General features: G+C 39.2%; 1 protein-coding gene across 1 annotated transcript in view; it reads left to right on the forward strand.

Moving 5' to 3' along the window:
• Window positions 1-4525: 4525 nt before the first annotated feature.
• LOC136885391 (pseudouridine-5'-phosphate glycosidase) overlaps window positions 4526-26048 on the forward strand; it is a 228461-nt gene continuing 206938 nt past the window's right edge. The window contains exons 1-2 of the mRNA XM_067157904.2: window positions 4526-4697; window positions 12499-12747. Of these exons, the coding sequence (XP_067014005.2) occupies window positions 12526-12747 (222 nt within the window). The 5' untranslated portion in view covers window positions 4526-4697; window positions 12499-12525. The remainder of the gene's footprint in view (window positions 4698-12498; window positions 12748-26048) is intronic.

Below are 26048 nucleotides of genomic sequence, written 5' to 3' on the forward strand. Positions count from 1 at the left end.
TGGTGTCAGCTTCCTTAAAAGGGAAAGATGTTATTTAAAGAAAACCACTCGGCGAAGAGTTAGATAGCACTCCATGATGGTCCATCTTGCAGTGAATGGCATGGAAAGATGACCACTAATGTCAGAGCCGTTTCAGCCATGCCAGGTAGGTCCCAGGACAATAACCATTGTTGGCATTGCCACAACGAGATAGAAACCTTTTCTCATCTCCTGGGATAATGTCTCTACAGGGAAACCCTGTAATTTAATAGACACCACGCAATACAAAGCTCCATCACTCAGTCATTGAGAGACTCTTGTTACACAGTGCACGAAGAAGTCCATGGGTTGTTGGAGAATGGCAGTACCTGTAGGACTGGTACAATAGCCTTCAAAAATGACATTAATGGTTATATTTTTGATCCTACAGTTCGGTCTGAATTGCACGTTAACCAGGCCAGTGAAGTGCACGAGGGAAAGGAGAGCACTTATGTGCCAACTATCCCCTTCTCTCGATGTGAATATGGACTATATAACATTGATGTGACAACCCTCATGATAGGTGCAAGAGGAACAATTTCTAAGCTGTTTGACGAATTCTGCTCAAGATTCAATCTACCAGAATCATTGTCAAAGAATGTGGTCCTCAGAGCCTTGAAAGGGTCACTATCAATACTGGACATCATTTATTTAGTCATGGGCAACATCCTTAAGGGGGAAGTGTTTCTCTATATAGTCAGCAACAGTTTTGTTCGTACAACTGGAATGTGGATAAAGTTGGCTGTTTTGTGAAATATATATTTGTTTGCACATTTTTGGTAGAAACATTACCTATATTACATATTTTCTGAATGTCATATGTAATATTTGAGTTCATGTATTAAAAATAGATATCATACTTTATCAGATTCCTACTAAAAATATGTGAAAATGTATATTTATTTCACAAAACAGCCAACTTGTATTCAAGTTGTACTAACAAAACTATTACTGACTGTATAGACATGAAGAGTACTAATGACCATCTGATGGTCAGCAGGCAAGAAACGTATATTATGAAACTTTAAACACAAATTGTAGGAAGAAGAGGATGATTTCCCACAGTTCGAAGAATCCATGTTATTGCTTTCATCGCTAAGAAGAATCTTGTGATTTTTCCACGTAAAAGAGAATATAACCATCGTTACTGATAAGCTAACATGAACATTCTCTTTGACATCCTCTTTGGCCACAAACAATGGCTGTATATGTGGACGAGACCTGGAGACACTGCAAGGTATCAAATAGACTTCGTTATGATTAGGCAGAGATTCAGAAACCAGGTGCTGGATTGCAAAACTTTTCCAGGAGCAGACATAGACTCTGAGTGGTGGTGGTGATTATTGTTTTAAGAGGAAGTATAACTAGGCAACCATCCTCTATATAACACTAATCAGAGGGAAAAGTGGAAGGGACCCGACACTTCGAAAAAATGAAGATATCGGTCAAAGAAAGACAAATTCTGACCACAACTTGTTGGTCATGAAATGCCGTCTGAAGTTGATGAAATTGAAGAAAGGAAGAAATGCAAGGAAATGGGATCTAGACAAGTTGAAAATAAAAGTGTGTGAGGGATCATTTCAAGGAACAAATTGCACAAGGACTAAATGAAGAGGCTGAAGGAAACACAATAGAGGAAGAATAGACAGTCATGAAAAATGAGGTCAGTAAGGTTGCTGAATAAATGTTGGGAAGGAAGGAAAGATCAACTAAGAATCAATGGATAACTCAGGAGATACTAGGTCTGATTGATGAATGATGAAAATACAAGAATACAAGAAATGAAGAGGGCAGAAAAAAATACAGGCAGTTAAAGAATGAAGTGGAATGAAAGTGCAAAATAGCTAAGGAAGAATGGTTGAAGGAGAAATGTAAGGTTGTTGAAGGTTGTATGGTTGTAGGAAAGGTAGATGCTGCATACAGGAAAATCAAGGAAAGCTTTTGAGAAAGGAAATCTAGGTGCATGAATATTAAGAGTTCAGATGGAAAACCACTTCTAAGGAAAGAAGACAAAGAAGAAAAATGGCAGGAACATATCCAACAGTTGTATCAAGGTAAAGATGTAGATGATTTGCTTCTGGGACAAGAGGCTGTTGATGCTGATGAAATGGGAGACCCAATTTTGAGGTCAGAGTTCATATATGTTATTTTGCTTTACGTCCCACTAACTACTTTTATGGTTTTTGGAGACACCGAGGTGCTAGAATTTTGTCTCACAGTTCTTTTATGTGTCTGTATATCTACCGACACGAGGCTGTCATATTTGAGCACCTTCAAATACCACCGGACTGAGCCAGGATCGAATTTGCCAAGTTGGGATATGAAGGCCAGTGCCTCAACTGTCTGAGCCATTCAGCCTGGCAGGTCAGAGTTCGACAAAGCTGTGAGAGACCTAAATAGGAACAAGGCACCTGGAATTGATGACGTTCCCTCTGAATTCCTAACTGCGTTAGGAGAAACAAGCATGGCAAGGTTATTCCATGTAGTGTGTAAGATGTATGAGACAGGAGAATTGCCCTCCAATTTTCACAAGAATGTTGTTATACCTATTCCCAAGAAAGCCAGTGCTGATAAGTATAAAAACTACTGCACCATTAGTTTAGTATCTCATGCCTGCAAAATTTTTACAGAAGAATGGAAAGAGAAGTTGAATCTGAGTTGGGAAAAGATCTATTTGGCTTCAGAAGAAATGTAGGAATACGTGTAGCAATCCTGACTTTATGTCTGGTCTTAGAGGATCATTCATACATGTAGAAAAGGTATTCGATAATGTTGATTTGACCAACCTATTTGAGATTCTGAAGGCGATTGGGATCAGATACTGTGAACGAAGAATTATCTGCAATCTGTATAAAAATCAGTCTGCGGTGATAATAATCGAGGGCTATGAAAAAGAAGCAATCTAGAAAGGAGTGAGGGAAGGCTGCAGTTTGTCCCTACTCCTTTTCAATATTTACTTAGAACAGGCTGTAAAGGAAATCAAAGAGTAATTTGGAAAGGGAATCACAGTCCAAGGAGAGAAAATCAAAACCCTGAGATTTGCCATGATATTGTTGTTTTGTTGAGACTGAAGAAGATCTTGAGAAGTTGCTGAATGGTATGGATGGAGACTTGGGTAAGGAGTACAAGATGAAAATAAATAAGTCCAAAATAAAAGTAATGGAATTCAGCTGAACGAAGGTAAGTGATGCAGGTAATACTAGATTAGGAAATGAAGCCTTAAAGGAGGCACATGAATATTGTTATTTGGGTAGTAAAATAACTAACAACGGCAGAAATACGAATGGCATTAATATGGAGACTAGCACAACCAAGGAAGAGCTTTCTTAAGAAAAGAAATTTGCTCACGTCAAACATTGATATAGGAATAAGAAAGATATTTCTGAAGACTTTCGTATGGAGCGTGGCATTGCATGAAAGTGAAACATGGACGATAACTAGTTCAGAAAGAAAGAGAATAGAAGCTTTTGAAATGTGGTGTTACAGAAGAATGCTGAAGGGGAGATGGATGGATTGAATCACTAGCCTAATGAAGAGATACTGAATTGAATTCGTGAGAGGAGATCGATTTGGCTAAATTTGATAAGAAGAAGAGATAGAATGATAGGACACATCTTAAGACACCCAGGACTTGATCAGTTAGTTTTTGAGGGAAGTGTAGGAGGCAAGAACGGTAGAGGTAGATCAAGGTATGAATACCTATGACAAGCAGATGTAGGATGCATTAGTTATGTTGAAATGAAAAAGTTAGCACAATATAGGGTGGCAAGGAAATTGCATCAAACCAGACAGTGTACTGATGACTCAAACAACAACTTGATATTATACTGAGGATACTATTCAGTTTAACAAAAATGAATTTAGATTTGAATAACTCATCACAATGCTTTTAAAACTCTATGCAAAATACGGAAATAACGGGTTTCGTGAGTTTCCATTTTTAAGACCGACAACAAATCTGATAGAATACGGTTACCTGCAAGAGAAATGGGTATAAAAATGAAAGGAAGGTAAGTTACAAGGGAAATTTATTAATCAACTTACAGTCGGATCCCGAAAAGAATAGCCTGGGACAAGGGGCAAGCCTTCCATTCCTTTTAACTTTCATAGATAATAGTTCTTTACATCAATTCGAATCTTAATATAAAGAAAATATTACAAAAACAAGTTTGTGTACCCGTTGCTAAGCAACAAAATTAACAGACGATGAATTAAAACTTGACAAATTTCCCATTTCATACATTGTCAAGTGAATGCATGATAGCCGTATATTATTTTGTATGAGGTTGAATTGTTTGTGAAATTCCAATTTGTTATCGAATAGTAGCTTCCTGTTTATCTTTCAGTAGCGCAATCTTATAAAGAATAAGTAACGAATGTGGGTATCGAGGTATTTCGTTGTGTGCAGCAAATGAAGTGAAGACTCTGATTGAAGGACAACGGAATTTAAGTGGTTGGCAGCCATGAAAATATCTGACAGCCGTTGACAGCTTTCTTCAAACCTAACCTAAGATTTCCACGTGGTCGGTTTCGGTCTGTTTAGAACGGGCTTTGAAGTGGTGTCCAGTACCTCTTACACGTTTTACACTGAGAAGGGAATTTCGATATAATCTTTTCAGATATACGCGTCGTCGCCGTGGATATTCGTCGTTTATTTTTCCTATCGCGTTCGTGAGCCGGTAAGTCATTTCTCCCTGGTTATAGTCAGAATATTGTTAATTTCTGCTATAAGTTATGTGCGACTAGAGGCTCTGAAATGGTATAATCTGTCATTAAGAGTTTCGATTTTCCTTCCCTCGGTTGTTATATGATTTCAGATTTTCGGTTTGTTCATACCTAACCTGCCTCGTATGTTAGTCTTCCGGGCCCCACTCGCTTAATCATTCAGTAAATCTCGAATTTTCGGAAGGAGAAAATACAGTTGAATTTTAAGAGATATTGGTGTCTTTCCTGGATGGTATAAAACCTTTCTTACCAACCTGGTGTACAAAAGTTAGATGTCATATAGGTTACAGTACAGTGAAAGAGTTTTTTCTACAGCAAATGCCACAAAATATTCTTCCATGATTTGCTGTAGTGCATACTTATATTTAATGTTTTGTACAGTAGCAGTAAACCCTAAGCTGTTGGCTTTGCAGGAAGTAGACATTTTAGGCTAACAGTCTAATGATGTACGTTTATCAACTCACGTAAAGAGAGAGAGGAACATATAATAGGATAAATACAGGTCTATGAGGAAAGGAGCAATAGATAGAGGAGTTGAGAACAAACATGAAAACACAAGGGCAAGGGCAATCTCCACATCTTCATACAATTCTGTCTTCAATTGACTAGTCATTTTGTTTTCAGCATGTTTGACCTTTGTGTCTTGCCCACTCGGTGGCCATGATTGTTAAAGTGTCAAGTCTATATGATCTGACACAGTGGTTAGCTGATTCGAGTCCTGTTGGTCGAAAAAGTTTCACCATAAGAATGTTGGCTGGCCGGATAGGGGAGTTGGTGGTACAAAATTTCTACTCTCTAAATTACACGCCAAAAGCCTGAATTCAATTCTGAACTTCTCCTCAGTGTTCATACGGAGTGAGGGCATCTGATGTTGATAGTGATTCGTCCGTTGGATGGGGTTGTAAAGCTTTGAGCAGACCCCTTGGTGTTATTTGACATGAGTAGTCTATGTGCCAACACTGGGTTTCACCCTCTTCCTACCACATTATCATCCTCCCTCATCGAGATACGCAGGTCGCCCATGGGCGTTGTTTGATCATCAGACTTAACTTTGCGTCTTTGCTTTTACTTCAGTTTTAGCAAGCCCTCACTAGAGGTCAGATTAGGACAGTGCATGTTTTTAGTATCACTGTCCACTCTACTTCCTGCTACTTCCTGCAGCCACCTTTAATGACAGGGAGCCTGTGAGACGGAGCGGTGACAGACAGTCACGTGACAAAAGACAATGGTGTAGTCGGTGCAGCCAGCACATTCAGAATTTCTTGTATGTGTAAATATGTGTAGGGAGTGTTATTTTATTGTATACTAGCAGTTACCCACGGCTTCGCTCGCGTGGATTTTGTAATTTGTTAAAAGTAATCGTTCCTCGGTACTGTACTAAGGCATTATCTGAAAATCCCTAAAGAATAAATGCTGACCGAAAAATTGAGTTTCATTTATTCCAGAAACTCTTTGTAAATCACATTTGTGATACTGCATTTAGGGGCTAAGATGACCATGCAACATGGAATTGTACATGTGAGAAACAGTCTTCCCTCAAGTCAAAACAAACAAAAAGACATATTTTTTATTTTTAAAAGATATTCCAAATACCTCTTTCCACGTCTGTAACATCTTCAGTTTTTGAGATATAAGTATCCCCATAACAATAATTCAACCCCTTTATCTGTCCTTCCCCCATCCTGACCCCACCTAAGTGGATTTCCAAAAACAAAAGAAAAATACATGTTCCATTATTTTTAAAGATGATTCCAAATACCAATTTTCATGTCTGTAACATGTTACATTTTTGACATATATGGTAAGTATACCGGTACTCATTTTAAAAATTCACCTGCGTTTTCATTTCTTTTCACCCTTTAAATGGATTTTCCAAAAGCAAAAAAAAACTTGTTTCTTTATTTTTTAAAGGAGATGCCAAAAAACAGTTCACATATGTAACATCTTCATTTTTGAGATATATGTATCCTCATAAAACAAATTAAACTTCTTCTTCACTTCTTTCCACCCCTCTTCCCCTTAAATAGATTTTCCGAAAATAAAGAAATACATGTTTCTTTATTTCTAAAGGAGATTCAAAATAACAATTTTCATGTCTGTAACATCTTCAGTTTTTGAGATACAAGTATCCTCAAACAAAGAATTCAACTAATTTCTCAATTCCTTCAACCCGCTGTTAAGTGGATTTTCTGAAAACAAAGACGTACGCATGTGCTTTTTTTTAAAGGAGATTCAAAATAACAATTTTCATGTCTGTAACATGTTCAGTTTTAGAGATATCACTATCCTAATAAAAAGAATTCAATCCCCTTTTCAGTCCTTTTTACTCCCTTCCTAAGTGTTTTTTGAAAAAGAAAATACATGTTACTTTATTTTCAAAAGAGATAAAAATACCAATTTTCAAATCTGTAACATGTTAAGTTTATGAGATATTCTGCAGATATTCTCATTTAAAAAATTCTCCCCCTTTTTCAGTTCTCCTTAAGTGAATTTCCCAAAAATAAATTATCTGTGTTTCTTTTATAGGAGATTCCAAATACCAATTTTCACGTGTGTAATAATTTATGTTTCTGAGATAATTATACTGTAGACATGACGAATAGAAGAACCAAGTGTGATGACTCATTGAGTTCAAGCGCGCCCCGCCAGGCAGTGCTAGAGTGTGACAGGTCCACAGTACCGATCAGCTGTCACATATACTTTTCGAAGGGCGTGTTAAAAACACTTCATTATTGCTTGATCCGTAGTCTGTTATTTTGGAGAGAACTGAAAATGTACTTTGATTATTGTCACGTAAAGAATGGGCACAGGGCGAACACTTAATAAATTTAGAAGAGTGATTAACAACGTACCCAGCCAAGGTCTGGAGAAATTGCTGAATGGTATGGATGGAGTCTTGGGTAAGGAGTACAAGATTTTAAAAAAGTCCAAAACAAAAGTAATGGAGTGCAGTATACCTAGTCAGGTGATGTAGATAATATTTGGAGGAAATGAAGCCTTAAAGGAAGTAGATGAATATTGTTACTTGGGTACAGTAGTAAAATAATAACTAATGATGGCAGAAGTAAGGACTAAATAACATGCAGACTAGCACGAGCAAGGAAGAGCTTTCTTACAAAAAGAAATTTACTCACTTCAAACACTGATATAGGTATTAGAAAGATGATGATTGTTGTTTAAAATGGCCTAACAGCTAGGTCATCGACCCCTAATGGTGCGAGGTGCAACAAAATTAAAATTAAAACTTCAAAATGTATCGATTAGAATCTAAAATGAATGGTGATGAAAAGGTCCTTTTGGCATCAGAAAGCACACTAGAATAATAATCCAAATTTTGATCAACATTAGACCGACCTTTTAATTCTCCATTTGCTGATGCAGTCCTGTCTTCAGTCGTCTTTCTTCTTTTCCTAGTGGTGTGTAGATTCTCTTTTCCTGTTGGGAGTTTCACGGGACTTAATCTCACTTGAAAGGTATTTCGGCAAATTAGGGAAAATGTGAGACACTTCTCCTGGATGTAATTTCCATCTCACACTAGACATAACCACTTTTTCACCATTCACTATAAAATTATCTAATTTTACTATCAAATCATCAGAGAAATGAACTTGACAAATTCTACTATTACGCGTTAACACAGTATCCTTTCGTGGAATAGCTCTGGCCCATTTTTCAAATTTATTTATATCCTTCGGTGGTGAAAAGAATCTTAATACCATTAACTACTCAACTACTCTACCATAGCCTGACTTACAGCCAGGCACAAAACAGTACGGCATGTTGAACTATTAATTTAATCAAGCCACATAACACGTGCTTTATGTGCACAACACACAATGAACTGAGGTTAGGAGCTGAAAGCAAAGAAAATTCAACTTATTGACTTGAAATATCTCGCACAATAACTTCTCCTGCGCTTTCCTACACATGACTTCCCAGCACTACTGGAGCACGTGTTGAACACCGTCACTTGCAGTGCTTGCAGTGGCGGGTCCACAAACTACCATGCTATAACAGCCGAGTCATCATACTTGTTATTCTATTCATCATGCTGTAGACATATATATTTTTAATTCACCCCCTTTGTCACTCCTGTTCACCCCATTAATGAATTTTTCTAAAACAAAGAATATGTGTTTATTTTTAAAGGAGATTTCAAATACCAATTTTCATGTCTGAAACATATTCAGTGTTTTAGTTTTAGCTCGGCGATGGTGAATCAGTCAGTCAGTCAGGACATGTTATTTTACATATATAAGTTCAGATTATTATTATTATTACTACATCTATAATTTTGTCACAGTTCATCTCGGCGACCCTGAAGACTGTGGATAGACACTAATATTGGTCTTTTTCGATAATCTAGAATCCTTGATTTAACGGTCACTTATTTAGTCAATTCCTAGAGTCGGGGTACTGAGGTGCCAATATCTTGAATGGTTGGTTTTAGGGCCTTAAAATGTGGTTTTCAGGTCCCATAGGGACATACCGAGGTTTGTTCCTCACATCGCAAGGCTTCAAATAAGCTCTTGTGTCGTCCTTATACGACAGAATCGATATTTTGCCTATGTTAGCCTATTGTGATGTGGCAAAGGGCCTAAATCTAGGAAGCCACTAAATAAAACTGAAATCACCACCTATATACATGCTCAGGACAAATAAACTACTAAATAAAACTGAAATCACCAGCTATATACATGTTCAGGACAAATAAACTACTAAATGAAACTGAAATCACCAGCTATATACATGTTCAGAACAAATAAACTACTAAATGAAACTGAAATCACCAGCTATATACATGTTCAGAACAAATAAACTACTAAATAAAACTGAAATCACCAGCTATATACATGTTAAGGACAAATAAACTACTAAATGAAACTGAAATTACCATTGAATGAGTCCAGTAGGATTGTAAGTGTAGTAATTTTGTTACAATATGTGTTGATGAATGTGAAATACCAGTTTCCTGAGCTACTCTCCAAAGTGACTTATTGGTCTGATTTGCAGTCTTGCCTGTCTAATGTCTCTTGTGTGAAAGCTCTTCTCCTTTGTTGGTTTTTTCTTATTAGTTACGGAACAAGTACTACGCCACTTGTGAACGAATTGTTGCACGTAATGTTTTGATGGTACTGTGGAAACGAGAAACTGCCTGCGGAATTTTCGAAGGCACCTTTTAAGTGGTTTAATCCAGTATGCAGACAACCTTGTGTTAGTCTTCCAGAGTAAAGATCTTATACACTGTGAGAATGTACTGACAAGTGATCTGACGAAAATGAGTGACTACTTTCATAAATGGAGATTTCAACCTAACCCAAATAAAACTCATGTTACTGCATTCCATCTAAATAATAAGGAAGCCCATAGAAAGCTACATGTGACTTTCGACGGAACTGAAGTACCGCATAACTACAACCCAAAATTTCTAGGAATCACTCTGGATCGGTCCTTGACATTCAAACAACAGTGCATCACTTTATCTAAGAAACTTGACTCCAGAGTGAATCTACTCCGCAAGATTGCTGGAAGTAGCTGGGATGCGGACACCAATACCCTACATTCTGCTGCACTTGCTCTTGTGTATTCTGCTGGTGAATACTGTGCTCCTGTGTGGCAAAACAGCATTCACACAACAAAGATTGATGTCCAGCTTAATGAAGCCATGAGAGTTATCACTGGTACTGCCAGATCTACTCCCATTCAGTGGTCACCTGTCTTAGCTAATATTGCCCCGCAAGAACTAAGGAGGAAAGCAGCTAAGGTAAACTTGCTCAAGAAGATCTCTTCTCACAAGAACTATACCTTGTATGATGCCCTACAACACCCACCAAATACTCGTCTGAAATCACGCAAACCACCCTTGACTGATTTTAAAAGTATCAATTCTTTTGACATGACCTCCAAGTGGCGACAACGTTGGCATAAACATCCACCCAACAACGCTCACTTGGTTCAAGATCCAACAAAGGAGGTTGAAGGATTCCAACTACCGCGTCAAACCTGGTCGAAGCTGAACCGAATTAGAATGGGTTAAGGAAGATGTGGATACATGTTGAAACAATGGGTTTTCCATTCATCTGCTGACTGCGGAGTGGAGGAGCAGACAAAGGAGTGCCCACTTCAAGGATTTAACGGTGATCTGAGGCTTCTACACCAATTGACTCCGAGTGCTCTGGACTGGTTGTCAAATTTGGACATTCCCATTTGTTATTAGATATTTTGAGTTCTTGTAAAGCCATACGATATATATATATACTAATTTCTTCTTCTTGTGCAAATAACGCTCGACCAAAAATATTCTTTGTGTTATCGTGCACTTAACCATCGGGATAATAACCTTACAACACACCTTAAAAGTGCTATAGTTATTAGCAGAGTGCTGCGTCAGTTTTCTAATACTTCTTGTCACGCTAAGATTGACACAAGCCGTATGGCTTGGAAATTCCTGCAGCCTGTGTGCGAAGTCTTAAATTATACTCCCTGTATAAGGAAATATATTTGTTGGGGCAGTCACATAAAAGGGATTGTGAATAAAGTGTACAGATCTCCAAACATAGTTATGAGGGTATTTAGGGGTTGTAGTAATGTTACAAAAGAGAGGGCATATGTCTCTGGTAAGACCCTACCTAGAGTATGGTTCCAATGTATGGGATATGCACCAGGATTAGTTGATTTGAGAACTGAAAAAATCCAAAGAAAAGCAGCTCTATTTGTTCTGGGTGATTTCCGACAAAAGAGTGGCATTATGAAAATGTTGCAAAGTTTAGGCTGAAAAGACTTGGGACCGAGTTCGATAGCTGCAGTCGCTTGAGTGCGGCCAGTATCCAGTAATCGGGAGATAAAGGATTCGAGCCCCACTGTCGGCAGCCCTGAAGATGGTTTTCCGTGGTTTCCCATTTTCACACCAGGCAAATGCTGGGGCTGTACCTTAATTAAGGCCATGGCCGCTTCCTTCCAATTCCTAGGCCTTTCCTATCCCATCGTCGCCGTAAGACATATCTGTGTCGGTGCGATGGAAAACAAAGAAAAAATAAAAGGAAACGAAAGACTTGGGAGAAAGGACACGGGTTGCTTGACTAAATGGTATGTAATGAGCTGTCATTGGAGAGATGGCCTGGAATAACATTAGTAGATGAACACATTTGAGTGGTGTTTTCAAAAGTAGGAAATATGAAGATAAAGTTGGAATTTAAGAGAACTTATTGGGGCAAATATTTGTTTATAGGAAGAAGACTTAGGGACTGGAATAATTTACCAAGAGAGATGTTGAATAAATTTCCAAATTCTTTACAATTATTTAAGAAGGGAACAAGTAAAAATCATATAGTGAATCTGCCACGTGGGTGACTGCCCTCAGGGCAGATCAGTAGTGATTGATTGGTGTCTCAGAAGGTTATCACATCTGTTTTCAGACTGCTGCCATTATCAGAGGTACTGGTACCTCTTTATACATGGAGTAATTCTTCTTCCACAGGGCTTCTGCAATTAGCAGCCACTGTCAGTGATGTCTGGTATTATACAGGGACCATTTGTACCATTACAATAATATGTAAATTACTTTAAAACTTCAGATATACCTAACACTACTATACTTTGTTCATTACTGCTGCTATACTTCATCATTTGCCAACCTCTGATGTAAGGACATTGAATAACTATTTCTCCCGTTTTTTTTTTTTTTTTTTTTGACGCTTTGTATTCTTGTACTCCACCTGCTTGTTCACAATGCATTCCACTTGTGTATGTTTTCAGGAATTATTTTTGAAGACCTGTGACGAGATGCAACAGAAACTAGGGCAGATATTTCACCAACATGTATCCAGGGCATTCAGGAGATATTTTCATAGCAACAGCTGTGTGGACATCTCCCCTGTTGTGAAGCAGGCCATGGAAAGTGGCCAGCCTGTGGTAGCGCTGGAGTCCACTATTATCACCCATGGCATGCCTTACCCTCAGAATCTGGAGACAGCCTTACAGGTGGAGGAAGCTGTCAGGAGTCAGGTAACTGTTGTCGATGGTAGAATAGAATTTATTCAGATATTAAGTGAAAGCTCGATGGGTAGAAGTTCAGTATGTGCAGCATAAGTTTTATAGCATCATAAGGGATTTGAAATGTTATAAATATTATGTGGAGTACCTTGTAGAGGAGAGATGTGTTCACTGCGACAGCCGGGTACCCACCTGCCAATCCCCTCAAGTACATTTACTTTTATAACCTCATAATCATCATCATCATCCTAAACCATCTCCAGTTTCCCGGGTGTGGTATATGAGCCTCCTCCATCTCATCCTGTCCTTGTACCATTCTTCCTCCAACTTGTCCCAATCATGACCTCTCAGCATTACATCGCTCTTAACTAAATCTATCCGTTTCCTTCGTGGCCTTCCCACGGGTCGTCTTCCTTCTACCTTTCTGTCAAATTCCTTCCTTGCAGTTCTGTTTACTGGCATCCTCTTCATGTGACCAAACCACTTCAGTCTTGATATCTGAATCTTATTTAGGAGAGAATTGTCTATTCCTACTTCTTCTCTAATTTTCTCATTCCTAATCTTGTCTTTCCTTGTTTTCTGGATCATAGTGCGTAGGAATTTCATTTCAGCTGCCTGAAGTTTGGAATTATCTCTATTGGTCAGTGTTGTGGTTTCGAGACTGTATGTAAGAATTGGTGTATAATAGGACTTGTACAATGCCATTTTTGTTTTCATGGGTATTTGCTCATCCCACAGCAGGTGTCTTACCTGGTGGTAGAATTGTGTTGCCTTATTGATTCGATTGTTCACCTCATGTTTTGCTAGGTTGTCATTTGATATAACGCTACCCAAGTATTTGAAAACTGGAACGCTGTCCAGTTGAGCTTCATTTAACATGACTATTGGTTCTGCTCCTTCCCCATACACTTTCATCACCACCGTCTTCGTCTTGCTGATGTTTAAACCATATTTCTTAAACTCCTCATTCCAGCTTTGTATTCTCTCTCCCAATTCATCTTCTGAGTCACTCCAGATCGCAACATCATCTGCAAATGTGAAGGCTTTGATATCTCCATGTTCTTTCCTTTTAATAGATTTCATTACTACATCCATTACAATAATAAATAGAAGTGGTGACAATGAGCTGCCCTGCTGCACTCCTCTCTTTGTTTCAAACCAGTCCGACAAACCACATCCTACTTGAATACAGCTTCTGTTCCCACTATACAACATTTTCACTTTGTCTATAAGGCTGTCTCGCACTTGAAGTTCTTTCATGCATTGCCAAATTCTTTCCCTTGGTACACTATCGTATGCTTTCTCAATGTCCAAAAATATTAGGAATAAAGGCTTGTTCTTCTCCCAGTATTTTTCCATTAGCATCGTAATTGCAAATATAAGGTCTGTAGTTGACCTTCCTGGTCTGAAACCATACTGCTCTTCTTCCAAAATTGGTTCAACAATATCTCTGATTCTGGTCTCTATTATTTTTTCCAATATTTTCAGGACATGAGACAGTAGTGTGATACCACGGTAATTAGTACATTTTCGTCGGCTTCCTTCCTTGAACAGAGGTACAATGATGCCCATCTTCCAGTCCTCAGGAATAGTATTTTCCTCCCATATTTTGTTGAGGAGTCTATAGAGCCATTGGATTCCTGGAACTCCCGCTGCTTTCAGCATATCTGCACTTAGTTCATCTACGCCCACTGCCTTTCCTTTCTTCATGCTCTTGTGCGCATTTTCAACCTCAAGCCATGTAATTGGTGGTTCAGTTGTGGTTCCTCGACTTGGCTCTCCTCTATCCGTTGTTATGTTTTCTGTATCTCCATTCAGCAGCTTATCGAAATAGATCTTGAGTTCTTGTTTAATTTCTCCCTCTTCTTGTGCCAGAGTTCCATCATCACGTTCTATTGCTTTTATGGTCTCTTGATCCCTTCGCTTGTTTTTCACTACTCTGTATAGCAATTTCATATTTCCTCTACTGTCCTCTTTCAGTTTGTCTGCAAACTCATTCCATTTCTTCTCTTTTTCTTCCCTTACAATGTTCTTTACAGCAAGTTTCTTGTTCCTGTATACTCCTTGAAGTCTTTGTATTTCTTGTTCATTTTGTTCTTGTCCCTGTTTTTGTTTCTCCTTGTCCAGTGCCTTCTTTATTTGGTTTCTTTCTTTCACCGCTGTTTTCACTCTATCATTCCACCATGGTGTCTCCTTTTTTCTTTTGATAGAACTTGTAACTCCACATAGGTTTTTGGCTTCTCCCACAAAGGTGTCTTTGAAGGCCTTCCATTCTTCATTAATGCTGGTTACTTCACACTTCGGCAAACTCTGTTGAATCCTTAGTTTGTATTCTTCCTTTATTTGGACTTCTTGCAACTTCCAAGTTTTAACCCTTGGTTTTTTCGTAATAAGTTTCTGCGTTTCATTTGTCTTATGTTTGAAGTCTACTACCAACAATCTGTGGTCACTGTCCATGCTTTCACTAGGGATGACCTTTACATCTGTGATGTACCTGCCACCATCTTTATTTGTGATTACGTAGTCAATCAATGTTCTATACTGGCCATCCCAACTGTACCTTGTTATTCTGTGACTGTCTCTTTTTTTGAAGAATGTATTTTTGATTATAAGATCATTTCTTCTGCACAGATCTAATAGTTGTTCTCCTTCTGGGTTCCTTTGTCCAAATCCATGTGGACCAATGATGTTCTTATACCCAAGTCTGTCTTCCCCAACTTGCGCATTTAGATCTCCAATAATAATAATAATAATAACAACATTTTCCTCATTAACTGTATCTTCCAGGTCTTGCCGAAATTTCTCTTTGTCTTCCTCACTGCAGCCTGTCTGTAGGGCATACACTTGTATGATGGTGTACTTAGTGTTCTCCAGTTTCATGGACATTTTAATGATTCTATCACTTTTGCAGATAACTTCAGCTGTAGCATCAGTCCTTTCGTTAATTAAGAATCAAACACCATTTTTCGCTACCTTCTCCTGTCCACTCCAGTATAATTTATAACCTCCACGAAGTGTCTTACTTCCAATCCCTTTCCATTTGGTCTCACTTAATCCCAATATTGATATTTTTCTTCTATCCATCATGTCTAGGAGTTCTTCTAACTTTCCAGTTAATATAATATAATTTATCACATGCCATTATTCATTGCTCAGACGTGCTGTAGCATGTCCATGGGCTGAGATGCAATTGGATATGACGTCATTCCCAGCAAGTAAGTGAAGTGCATTCATTACCAATCCGTGCACAATAAAAACACAACTAAATGCAATCTGTAACGAAACAATGTACACAATACAGAACAACAATAATAATTTTCTATTGAACTTACCTTTATGTAGCGGAGGATAGAGCAGACTCCCTGCATTACAAAATTTGTGTACCATCATGTCAGGAACTCTGCCAAGTAGCTGGCAAAGTGAACTTTCTTTTTCCAAAAGGGAGAAGGAACCTCCACTTGTTTGTTATATGTTGTGTGTGTACCAGCGGTCTGTTCCTTGGCACTCCTACTGCTAGCGATGAATTGAATGGAGTGTTTGACACGAAGGTGCATGAATGCTTCGTGTTCCAGATAGTCGTACGCCAACACCACCATTGTGAGCAATGTCTCATCGAGACCCTACCTATACAGAACAAATTATTTCCTTGTCATTAACCAGCGGCTATGGCAATGTCAGCTTTTCGCCACTATCCATCATAGAATCGGCTGCTATCGCCCGCTATACAGAATGCTAGAGGTCTAACAGCCACTTTGCTGCCCTAACCTGAGGGCGTATGCCCCCAGATCCCCTTTGCTTCATCCCAGTCCAATGGTTTTGTCACTAACCTAACCAATTCTGACTAATGATTTTGTTACTAGCTGGACCTAATCAATCCAGACCAATAGCTTTATCACTAGCTGGCATGATAAATTACTTCAGCTTTTTTGAATGCATTGCTATCACTGTACGGAATGCTAGAGACCTAACAGCCACTTCACAGCCCTAATCCGGGAGCTTATGCCTCAGTCCAAACCAATCTGCTAGTTCGTAAGTTCAAAAATAGCGCCCCCGCACCTAACAATGTGAGTGATGTAGGACTAGTTCTCAAGGTCAAGAGTTGGCAGCCCTGCGCACTGTATGACCATGACCATCATGAGAAATCAGCGAGAAAGAAATAAATGACAGTGCAATCACGCTTAGATGTCTGTGCTAAAAACTGCTGCATTATCTGAACTTTTGCCGCCCGATGAACTCGGGAATCTTATTCAAAAGGTAGAAGTTGCTGACATGAAAGTAGCTGGGGGAACACTGGCAAAAGGAGTTAAAGGCTAAGTTAAAGAATAAACTTGGGGGATGTAGCTGTATATATAAACTGGCTTTGGTGATGGGGTCATGTGAAGCAGTTGGGGGAGGATAGGTTACCTGAAGAGAATAATGGACTCTGTGATAGAGGGTGGGAGAAGTAGGAGAGAATGGGAACTTGCAGAATGTACACTGAAAGGCATACAGTCTATAATGAAGATCTGTGTATTTAACATACTAAGGACATGGTCAAAGAAAATAAAACTGTAAACGTACCTACTGTACGCATTCTCAGAAAAAAAAAAAAAGTACTGGTGATTTCAATTAGAGAATAGTATTTACCCCCCCCCCCCCTATGGGTGGGTGGTGCAGATGAAGAATACATCCATGGTATCCCCCTGTGTGTTGTAAGAGGTGACTAAAAGGGACGACCGAAGGAACCATGAGACCATTTGTGATTAGTACCATTATGTGTGGAACATCACGAATCAACTTTTCTTGCGATTAGTACCATTATGTGAGGAACACCACGGGTCTGGGCATTGCCTGTGGTTACTACTACGTGTGTTCTCCTCTGAGGATGGGCATTCGTCTGCACGGACTAATGTGCATGTGTCGTAACGCAGCGCTGAAATGTGTCGGTTCCCCTGTGTTCAGAATGGTCTTCGCCACCTATGAGTAGTACCAATTTCTGAGAAACTCCATGGATCTACGTTGCCTGTGATTAATAACACTATGTGAGAAACGCCACGGGTTTGGCTGGTGCCCGTGATTACTACCACTACTGTATGTGAGGAACACCATGGGTCTGAGTTGCTTGTGAGTAGTACCCTTACATGCGAAACACCATAGGTTTCTGTCACCTGTGAGTGGTGCCATTGTGTGTGACATACCATGGGTCTACCTTACCTGCGAGATACACCATCAGTCTACGTTACCTATGATTACTACCACTATAGGAGAAACACCATGGTTCTGGTTTACCAGTGATTTGTACCATTACGGGGAGCTAGTTATCTTTAGATATTAAGCATCATCCCAGTAATTTAGACATTGTGAATTGAATCCACTGTTCGTATTTGTTTATAATTCGTTTTAGATTCTAGTCAGTGGATACATTTTGATGCTTTAATTTTTATTTCGTTGCACCTTGTACCATTATGGGCTGATGACCTAGCTGTTAGGCCTCTTTAACCAACAATAATCATCATCATCATCCAAATAGTATTATTACTTGTCCACCTATTCAGTACATATTGTGTAATAATCTCCTTTGATTATTTTATACAATGACAATGGTACAATTTCGGCCATTAGTGCTGTTAGGTGTAAGCTGTAGATTGCCTGGGTGTGGAGGTAATAGCACTCCACAGACTTCACTGCCTCTTAATGGGTTCAGTAGCTCTGGCGGTCGAGCGTTGGCCTTCTGAGCGCATGTTGGCAGATTCAGTCCCAGCTCAGTCCATTGGTATTTGAAGGTGTTCAGGTATGTGAGCCTCATGTTGGTAGATTTACTGGCACATGTAAGGGTTATGTGAAAATTTTCTGGCACCTCACCATCACTGAAAACCATAAAAGTAATTTGTTTGAAGTAAAACCATTGACATTATTATTTTACATTTGATTTAAGCCTCTTTGGACCGTGTGTTAACAACCACTCTCATTGTCAGTGTTCATTAGATCCTGTTCGTCTGGCAGCTTTGACATCCTGCCAGGATCTCTTGAGACTTCAAAGGTGCCCTCTTATCTTCTGGACTCTTGACTCCATTTTGAAACCTTGATAGCCGCTGATTTTGTTATCAGGGATACCAATCTATCTCAGGTCTTTTGCACATTGTTGGAACCTTGCTGGTTTTCATTTCAAAAAATTCCAGGTTTTCTTCATTGTGATGTAGATGTTGATTCCTATAGGGAACCTGAAATATTTGTCCCGAATGAGTAAACTTGTGTATGTATGTTGGGTATTCAGCCCGAAGGCTGGTTTGATCCTCTACTGCTCCACCAACAGCTGTCATAGATAACCTAGGTGTCACTGAAGAGGCATACTAGGGAAATGAGGAGTAAGGTGGTTTCCCGTTGCTTTCCTCACTGAGCCAGAAGTTGCTATTACAGATCAGTCTGCCAAGCCTACTGACCCTATGAGCGATATTTTCACACCATTCATAACAAGGACTGACTGCATAAGGAATGGTATTACTAGCATCACTCACACCTCAGTCACTTTCATATTGTCAAAGCCAAGGAAGAGACTGAGACAGGTCAATGAAAGTCACAAATTTATTCTAGCCCATACCAGAAGACATAGTGCACTGTCAACTACATCCCACCAGCAAAGGCATTGAGTAAATTTATAATACTAAATTAATACCAAATTAGGGTGAAATGCTGGCAACCAGGAATGAGTTAGCTGGAAAATTTATATGTCCAATAAGGGTCCAACTACAGTATATTGGTTTTCTTCGTCAGTCGGCCGTTAGTCCATAGAACAGTAATCTTTTATTTTTAAGTGATGTAATGAAATGAAATGGCTTATGGCTTTTAGTACCGGGAGTGTCCGAGGACAAGTTTGGCTCGCTAGGTGCAGGTCTTTTAATTTGACACCCGTAGGTGGCCTGCTCGTCTTGATGAGTATGAAATGATGATGAGGACAACACATACAGCCAGTCCCCTTGCCAGCGTAATTAACCAATGATGGTTATAATTCCCGACCCTGCCGGGAATCGAACCCGGGACCCTTCTGACCAATGGCCAGCACGCTAACCATTTAGCCATGGAGCCGGACTTTAAATGATGATGTTATTGGTTCATTGTGGCTGTAAAGTTAGTATTAATGTGCTATCGAGCACAGTGTATATATATATAGTGTCTTTAGTCTCGTTATCCTTGAAGTGAGGTAATTTGCATATGGATTCACATTTGGCTAAAGATATGAATCACCGAGCTCGATAGCTGCAGTCGCTTAAGTGCGGCCAGTATCCAGTAATCGGGAGATCGTGGGTTCGAGCCCCACTGTCGGCAGCCCTGGTTTTCCGTGGTTTCCCATTTTCACACCAAATGCTGGGGCTGTACCTTAATTAAGGCCACGGCTGCTTCCTTCCACTTCCTAGGCCTTTCCCATCCCATCGTCGCCATAACACCTATCTGTGTCGGTGCGACGTAAAGCAAAAAACAAAAAAAAAAAAATGAAGCAAATAGGAGAGTGACAATGGTACAATTTTTCAAGAAGTTAAGACCTGAAATTTATGTTCTGTACTATTGCCATCAGCATTAAGAGGGCTAAGATAATATACTTCTCATTTTCATTGACTGGAATAAACTCCCTTACCCTAGATCGAAATGGAAATAACATTCCTCGGGACTTCACGTTACACTCAGCTGGATGAGTTCAAGAGAAAAAGAAACGTTTGGAAGACTTTACTGGTTGCACAACATTTAGAGATAAACCTTCGGGTGAAAACCTTACAAAATGTTTATTTCATAAGTAATTATCCATGTCATCCCAGTAAAAATTATACGCAGCACTACCACATCTAACATGAATAATGTCTGAAACAACAGTCTTTTGTGTATCATTTCATCCTCATCATGGTCTAATTCAGCAATATCAACATCACTGTCATCAGAACCATCACTAAAATTATGACTACTCTCCTCAAAATCACTGAAACACCCATTTAACATGCCTTGTATAGGATCGCTAGAAAAATTATCCTTGTTTACTGACGCCATTGTGAGAAAAGTACATGCAATTTATTAAAATTTGTATCCACCTTATTCAATACATTAAAATGTTGTTAAACCCATGATAATATAAACTATCTTACATCGGATTTTATCAATTCAAAGTTTAATACCTGCAAGTCTTAGATAATATGGACTTGGAAATAGTATAATTACAACATGTTTTTAAATCATCAATATGTTTTTAAAATTTGTTTTATGTGACGTAGATAAACTTATATGTTTGCCAATATTTCCTAGAATGTATTTCAGCTGATGACGCAAAATAAGGCGTTGAAACTGGTTCTGATAAAATATATGTTGTAATTTCATCTCAACAACATTTTAATGTATTGAATAAGGTGGATACAAATTTTAATAAATTGTAATCTTGGTTCAATATGGACGAATAATGAAATTTATCTACTTAACAACAGAAAAGTACATGAGCGAATAGTCGATGAATTTTACACATCGATAACTTGGCAAAAAGTCCTCACAATGGATCGATAGATACATCAAAGGAAAGAATGAAGCTTTATCTAGATGGCTGTGAAGAGATCTCGGACATAGTTCGAAGGAAACTCACGAGATAGAACGATAATGCACATGCGGCACAGTGCATGTCGGACAAGTCACTCCACAGCAGCAGACAGCTACTGCATGACGTGTCCTACATTTAAAGATAAAAATTTCATTGTTCCGTATTGAAATTATTGATGTTAAAAATTAAATAATTGAAAAGGAGATTCAACCTATTCAATACTTAAAAGAAAGAAATGCAGTAATCACATTCCTATTTAAATGGGACCGGTTTCGACCTTAGTCCAGGTCATCATCAGCCGTAAAAACATGTACAATGTTTATGAATATTGGAGGTCAGTTTCACACTCTGATAGGCACAAAGACACGACACCACATTCTGTCATGCACAAAGTCACAACAATATCAAATAATATACGAAGGTCAAAAATAACTTGAAGTCGCAGACGAATAGATTTGTAGTAGAAAGCCGCCAGCTCCTGGTGATCAGCGCGGCACATTCAAGGTCATGCGCTGCGGTCGAACGCCAAAGTAGAGTGGAGAATGTTTTGAAGGTCCAGAATTTGTCACGGTTGCGGGAAGTTAAGTACGTATATAAAAATATACGATGCAAATCAGTATAATTGAATGAGTACAAGTTCGACCTCCAATATTCATAAACATTGTACATGTTTTTACGGCTGATGATGACCTGGACTAAGGTCGAAACCGGTCCCATTTAAATAGGAATGTGATTACTGCATTTCTTTCTTTTAAGTATTGAATAGGTTGAACCTCCTTTTCAAGTGTCCTACATGTCGCTCCAGGTTGTCGGGTTAAAAAAAAACAACCTCTTTCTAATGTGTATATCTCTGTTTGATGTAGCAAATTTATTTTCTTACGAACGACCTGCCTTGCGCCTGCCCACACCTAGCGGAAGGAAGATGCAGCACAAAGGTAGTAAAATATTCTAGATGTGGTGGCTCATATGTACACCTACTGGTGGCAAAATTTGCCTAACTGAAGAAGAGGAAGTTGCTTGGCAAGAATATTTTTTTCCGTTCCTACCACCTGGATTTAATTTTTGTAACGTTTGAAGTATTCGGGTGTTTACGCAATCTGGTCAAGTCCATGCGGTACATAGTGCTTGCTTCCTCTGTGGATATTTGCATTCCTGAGATACGTTTGAACTGGGCTGTGTAAAAAATAGATTGCGAAAAACTCACTCAATTACTTGAACAGTACACTTTTTTATCTGACAGATGGCATAAGTATAATAGCAATATCATTAAAATAGCAGTTGAAATTTCACAATGGTTATTCAAAAATACACTTTGAATTTATCTTCACTGAGCTCGGCAGCTGCTGTCTCTTAAGTGCATCCAGTATTCACTGTTTGGGAAATAGTGGGTTCGACCTGTAGTCAGCAGCCCTGAAGATGGTTTTCCGTGGTTTCCCATTTTCACACCAGGCAAGTGCTGGAGCTGTACTTTAATTAAGGTTATGGCTACTTCCATCCCCTCCTAGCCCTTTCCTGTCCCATTGTTGCCATAAAACCTGTCTGTGTCGGTGCAACATAAAACAACTTGAAATTAAAAAAATATCGTCGTGATGCAACAGTGATTGTAATGTAGAAAATTCACCATTTAAATTAATGTTCTGAACCCATAGTCTCTGATTTTGCCTTTGTTTTTCCCTTTAGCATCTTCAGGCTACAGAGCAAAAGCTAGCTGAGGTTGGCTGGGCCTGTCAGCATGGCTGCCAGACCACGTTCAAATGTGCTATGCGGACAAGTTCTGTAAATATCTAAAACATCGCATGAGCGACAGGTTAAACAAATGTATCACAGTGTGTATATAGTGTAATAAACCTAGTATGTGTATGATTAGTACATTTCATCTTTCTATGTGTATGAACCACCATGTGGTTACTAGCACCACGTGTTCTCAGGGACCTGTCCGAATGAGGTCGGAACACTAGCTGCGTTTGGCTGGGCCATTGCTTCTCTCTCTTGCTCTCTCTCTCTCTCTCTCTCTCTCTCTCTCTCTGGTACATTCAGCTCACCTCCAATGGGGTGTGCCTGAAAAGAGCTTGCACCAATTTGGGATGAGAACACGAGTTTACTTCACTTTATAGGCACTATTTACAATGGCCTAACAAACAAACCAACAATCAATGAAATAAGGAGGACCTAAAATACAGAACAGAGGCCTGCTCACACTTACCGGGATACGCACAAAGAGATAACTTCAAGAAGAATTTCTCGTGCATGCACTCATACCTGGCAGAAGCAAGGCCTTGCGCTCTCTCTCTCTCTTTCTCTCTCATCTGGTAGCCAGGCAGGCATCAATTTTTGGTAATGAGACAAAGTCTCTCATAGTGCATTGGCACTGCCGGTGGCTCCAAATAGCCTACGCAGTGGCCTCCACGGTATGCACTAGCCATGCATCTTGGTGGGTGTGCTATTTACCAACTGATGAGCCCGACTTAGCACACTGGGGCGAAACGCTGTCAACCAGGAATGAGTTAGCTGGGAAATTTATAATGTCCAATAATGGACCATTTATATTGGTATTATAAATTTACTCATTTGGGACAAATATTTCAGGTTCTCTATGGGAATCAACATCTATATCATTTGTGGCAGTATGGAGAATCGAACCTGGGCCCCCGACGACAGCAGCTGATAACACTAACCGTTATGCTACGGAGGTGGATAATAGTGTCCGTGATACAGTTTCAAACATTTTCCTGGAGGGAACTCTGTTACAGTCTGTTTTTAATTTAACCGGGTGAGTTGACCGTGCGGTTAGGGACGTGCAGCTGTGAGCTTGCATCCGGAAGATGGTGGGTTCAAACCCCACTGTCGGCAGCCCTGAAGGTGGTTTTCCATTTTCACACCAGGCAAATGCTGGGCCTGTACCTTAATTTATGACCATGGCTGCTTCTCTCTTCTAGGCCTTTCCCATCGCATCATCGCCATAAGACCTATCTGTATTGGTGTTGTGCCCTATAATGCCTTCGTCAGTGTAAATCAAATGCTAAGGTCTGACCAAGTACGTTATAGTGAACAATACTCTCACCACCAGGTGAATCCTTTTGGCACATAACTTACCTTGCTCGACGATCCTCTTCATCAGCTCCGGCAGCACCAGCAGTAACAAGGGATTTCGGGTAGAAAAGGGGTCAACGTGACAAATAAAATAAATGAAGAGGAATACAATGAACAGGAGGTGAACTAACTCGAGCAAAAAAACTAAAACTGAGCTGCATGTTTGCAATACTATACAACTTTATTACAATAATATTTAAACTTCTGTTATAAACCAAAATTCTCATTGACATTTACATAATGGACAATGTTGTAAAAAAAAATATAAATGAGTTCTTGAAGTAAAGAGGCATTTCGCCTGGAGTTAATGGCCTTGTAGAGGCGATTTCTAGCCTTGTGGAAACAGCCGATACCGCAACAGCCAGCACAATGGCTCCGTCAAAAGAAAATAAATTAAATCTTAGGTCGGCGAATAACCAAATCATATTTACAAATAACATGAATCTGTGCCACAGTACTCATGATTAATATAAGCTCTAAACTAAGCATGCAATACACACACTACCACCTGGGAATCGAACACGAGACTATCGCCCCAAATCCTACGACAACATGACATCTAGTATGATGAGAAAAAAAAAAAGCATTATTTACATCGTGCAGACACATGTGAATAGTTGCATACATCTTTAAATGACACATGTAGTCGTGTATGTAATTTTATCTTCCAGACCGCAGAATTAAAAGGTCACTGCTCTCCTTTCCCCTTGACAGAAACCGTATTGTTCCTCCCTGCAGACTTTTGTGTCATGACGTCAGAACGACCTAGTTTTTTTTGTCCTTCGACATGACTCGACTTTTGTATAAACTGAGCGGCCATGTTTCTACAACCCTAAATCTCTCTCACGGTCGACAACTTGTAAACAGAGCCGAGGGATGACTCTCCCCTCGTTCCGGCCCATTGATCTACCCTTCATTTTGCCCTCTTATTATATAATAATTACTACATGCCACTTTATTCCTTAGAGTTCAAAATTCAACACACTATTCCATTTATGACTCAAATACAACTGGCCTGTTTATTAACTCACACTGGTGCTCTAACTGGCACATTCATACAAATACACATTGGCGCTCTTACTGGCACCCAATTTATCAAATTACCATTTAATCCTTTATTCCTCATGCTATTTATGGGCCTTATCCAAACATATTCCTCATTTCTTTGGGCTTCTCTATACATGACCCGCTCACTTTGATACGCTAGTCCAAGTGCATTAAAGAAATATAGAAGATATTATGCTTTTCTTCGTCTCACAAATTAACACTACAGTCTACCATGCTCCATGCATTTAGCTAGTACCTAAACAACTTGTTCTGACTAGACTCATGTGCGACTGCGTAAGTCACGGATAAATGAAAGTACACGAGCTGGATTTCCCTATATTGAAACATTGTATCTATTCAATAATGACACTAATGAAAATAAATGAGAACAACAACATGCAAACATTAACTATCCAACTAAGCTTGAGTCCTGGGCATAAATTCTATCTATATGTGCCCTCAGACACCTACTTATTTACATATTTGCGGAAGGCCTAATTTATCTGCTGCTGACCAAACCATTCTCTGTCTGCTAGAATTAGAATTGTCTGACCTGTGTCTTGTGATAGCATCTGAACAGTTCCCCTGTGGACATTGCTAACTTAAGCCAACATGTTAACGTTGTGCG

Source organism: Anabrus simplex, chromosome 14 (assembly GCF_040414725.1).
Source record: "Anabrus simplex isolate iqAnaSimp1 chromosome 14, ASM4041472v1, whole genome shotgun sequence".
In the NCBI taxonomy this organism is placed as follows: domain Eukaryota; kingdom Metazoa; phylum Arthropoda; class Insecta; order Orthoptera; family Tettigoniidae; genus Anabrus; species Anabrus simplex.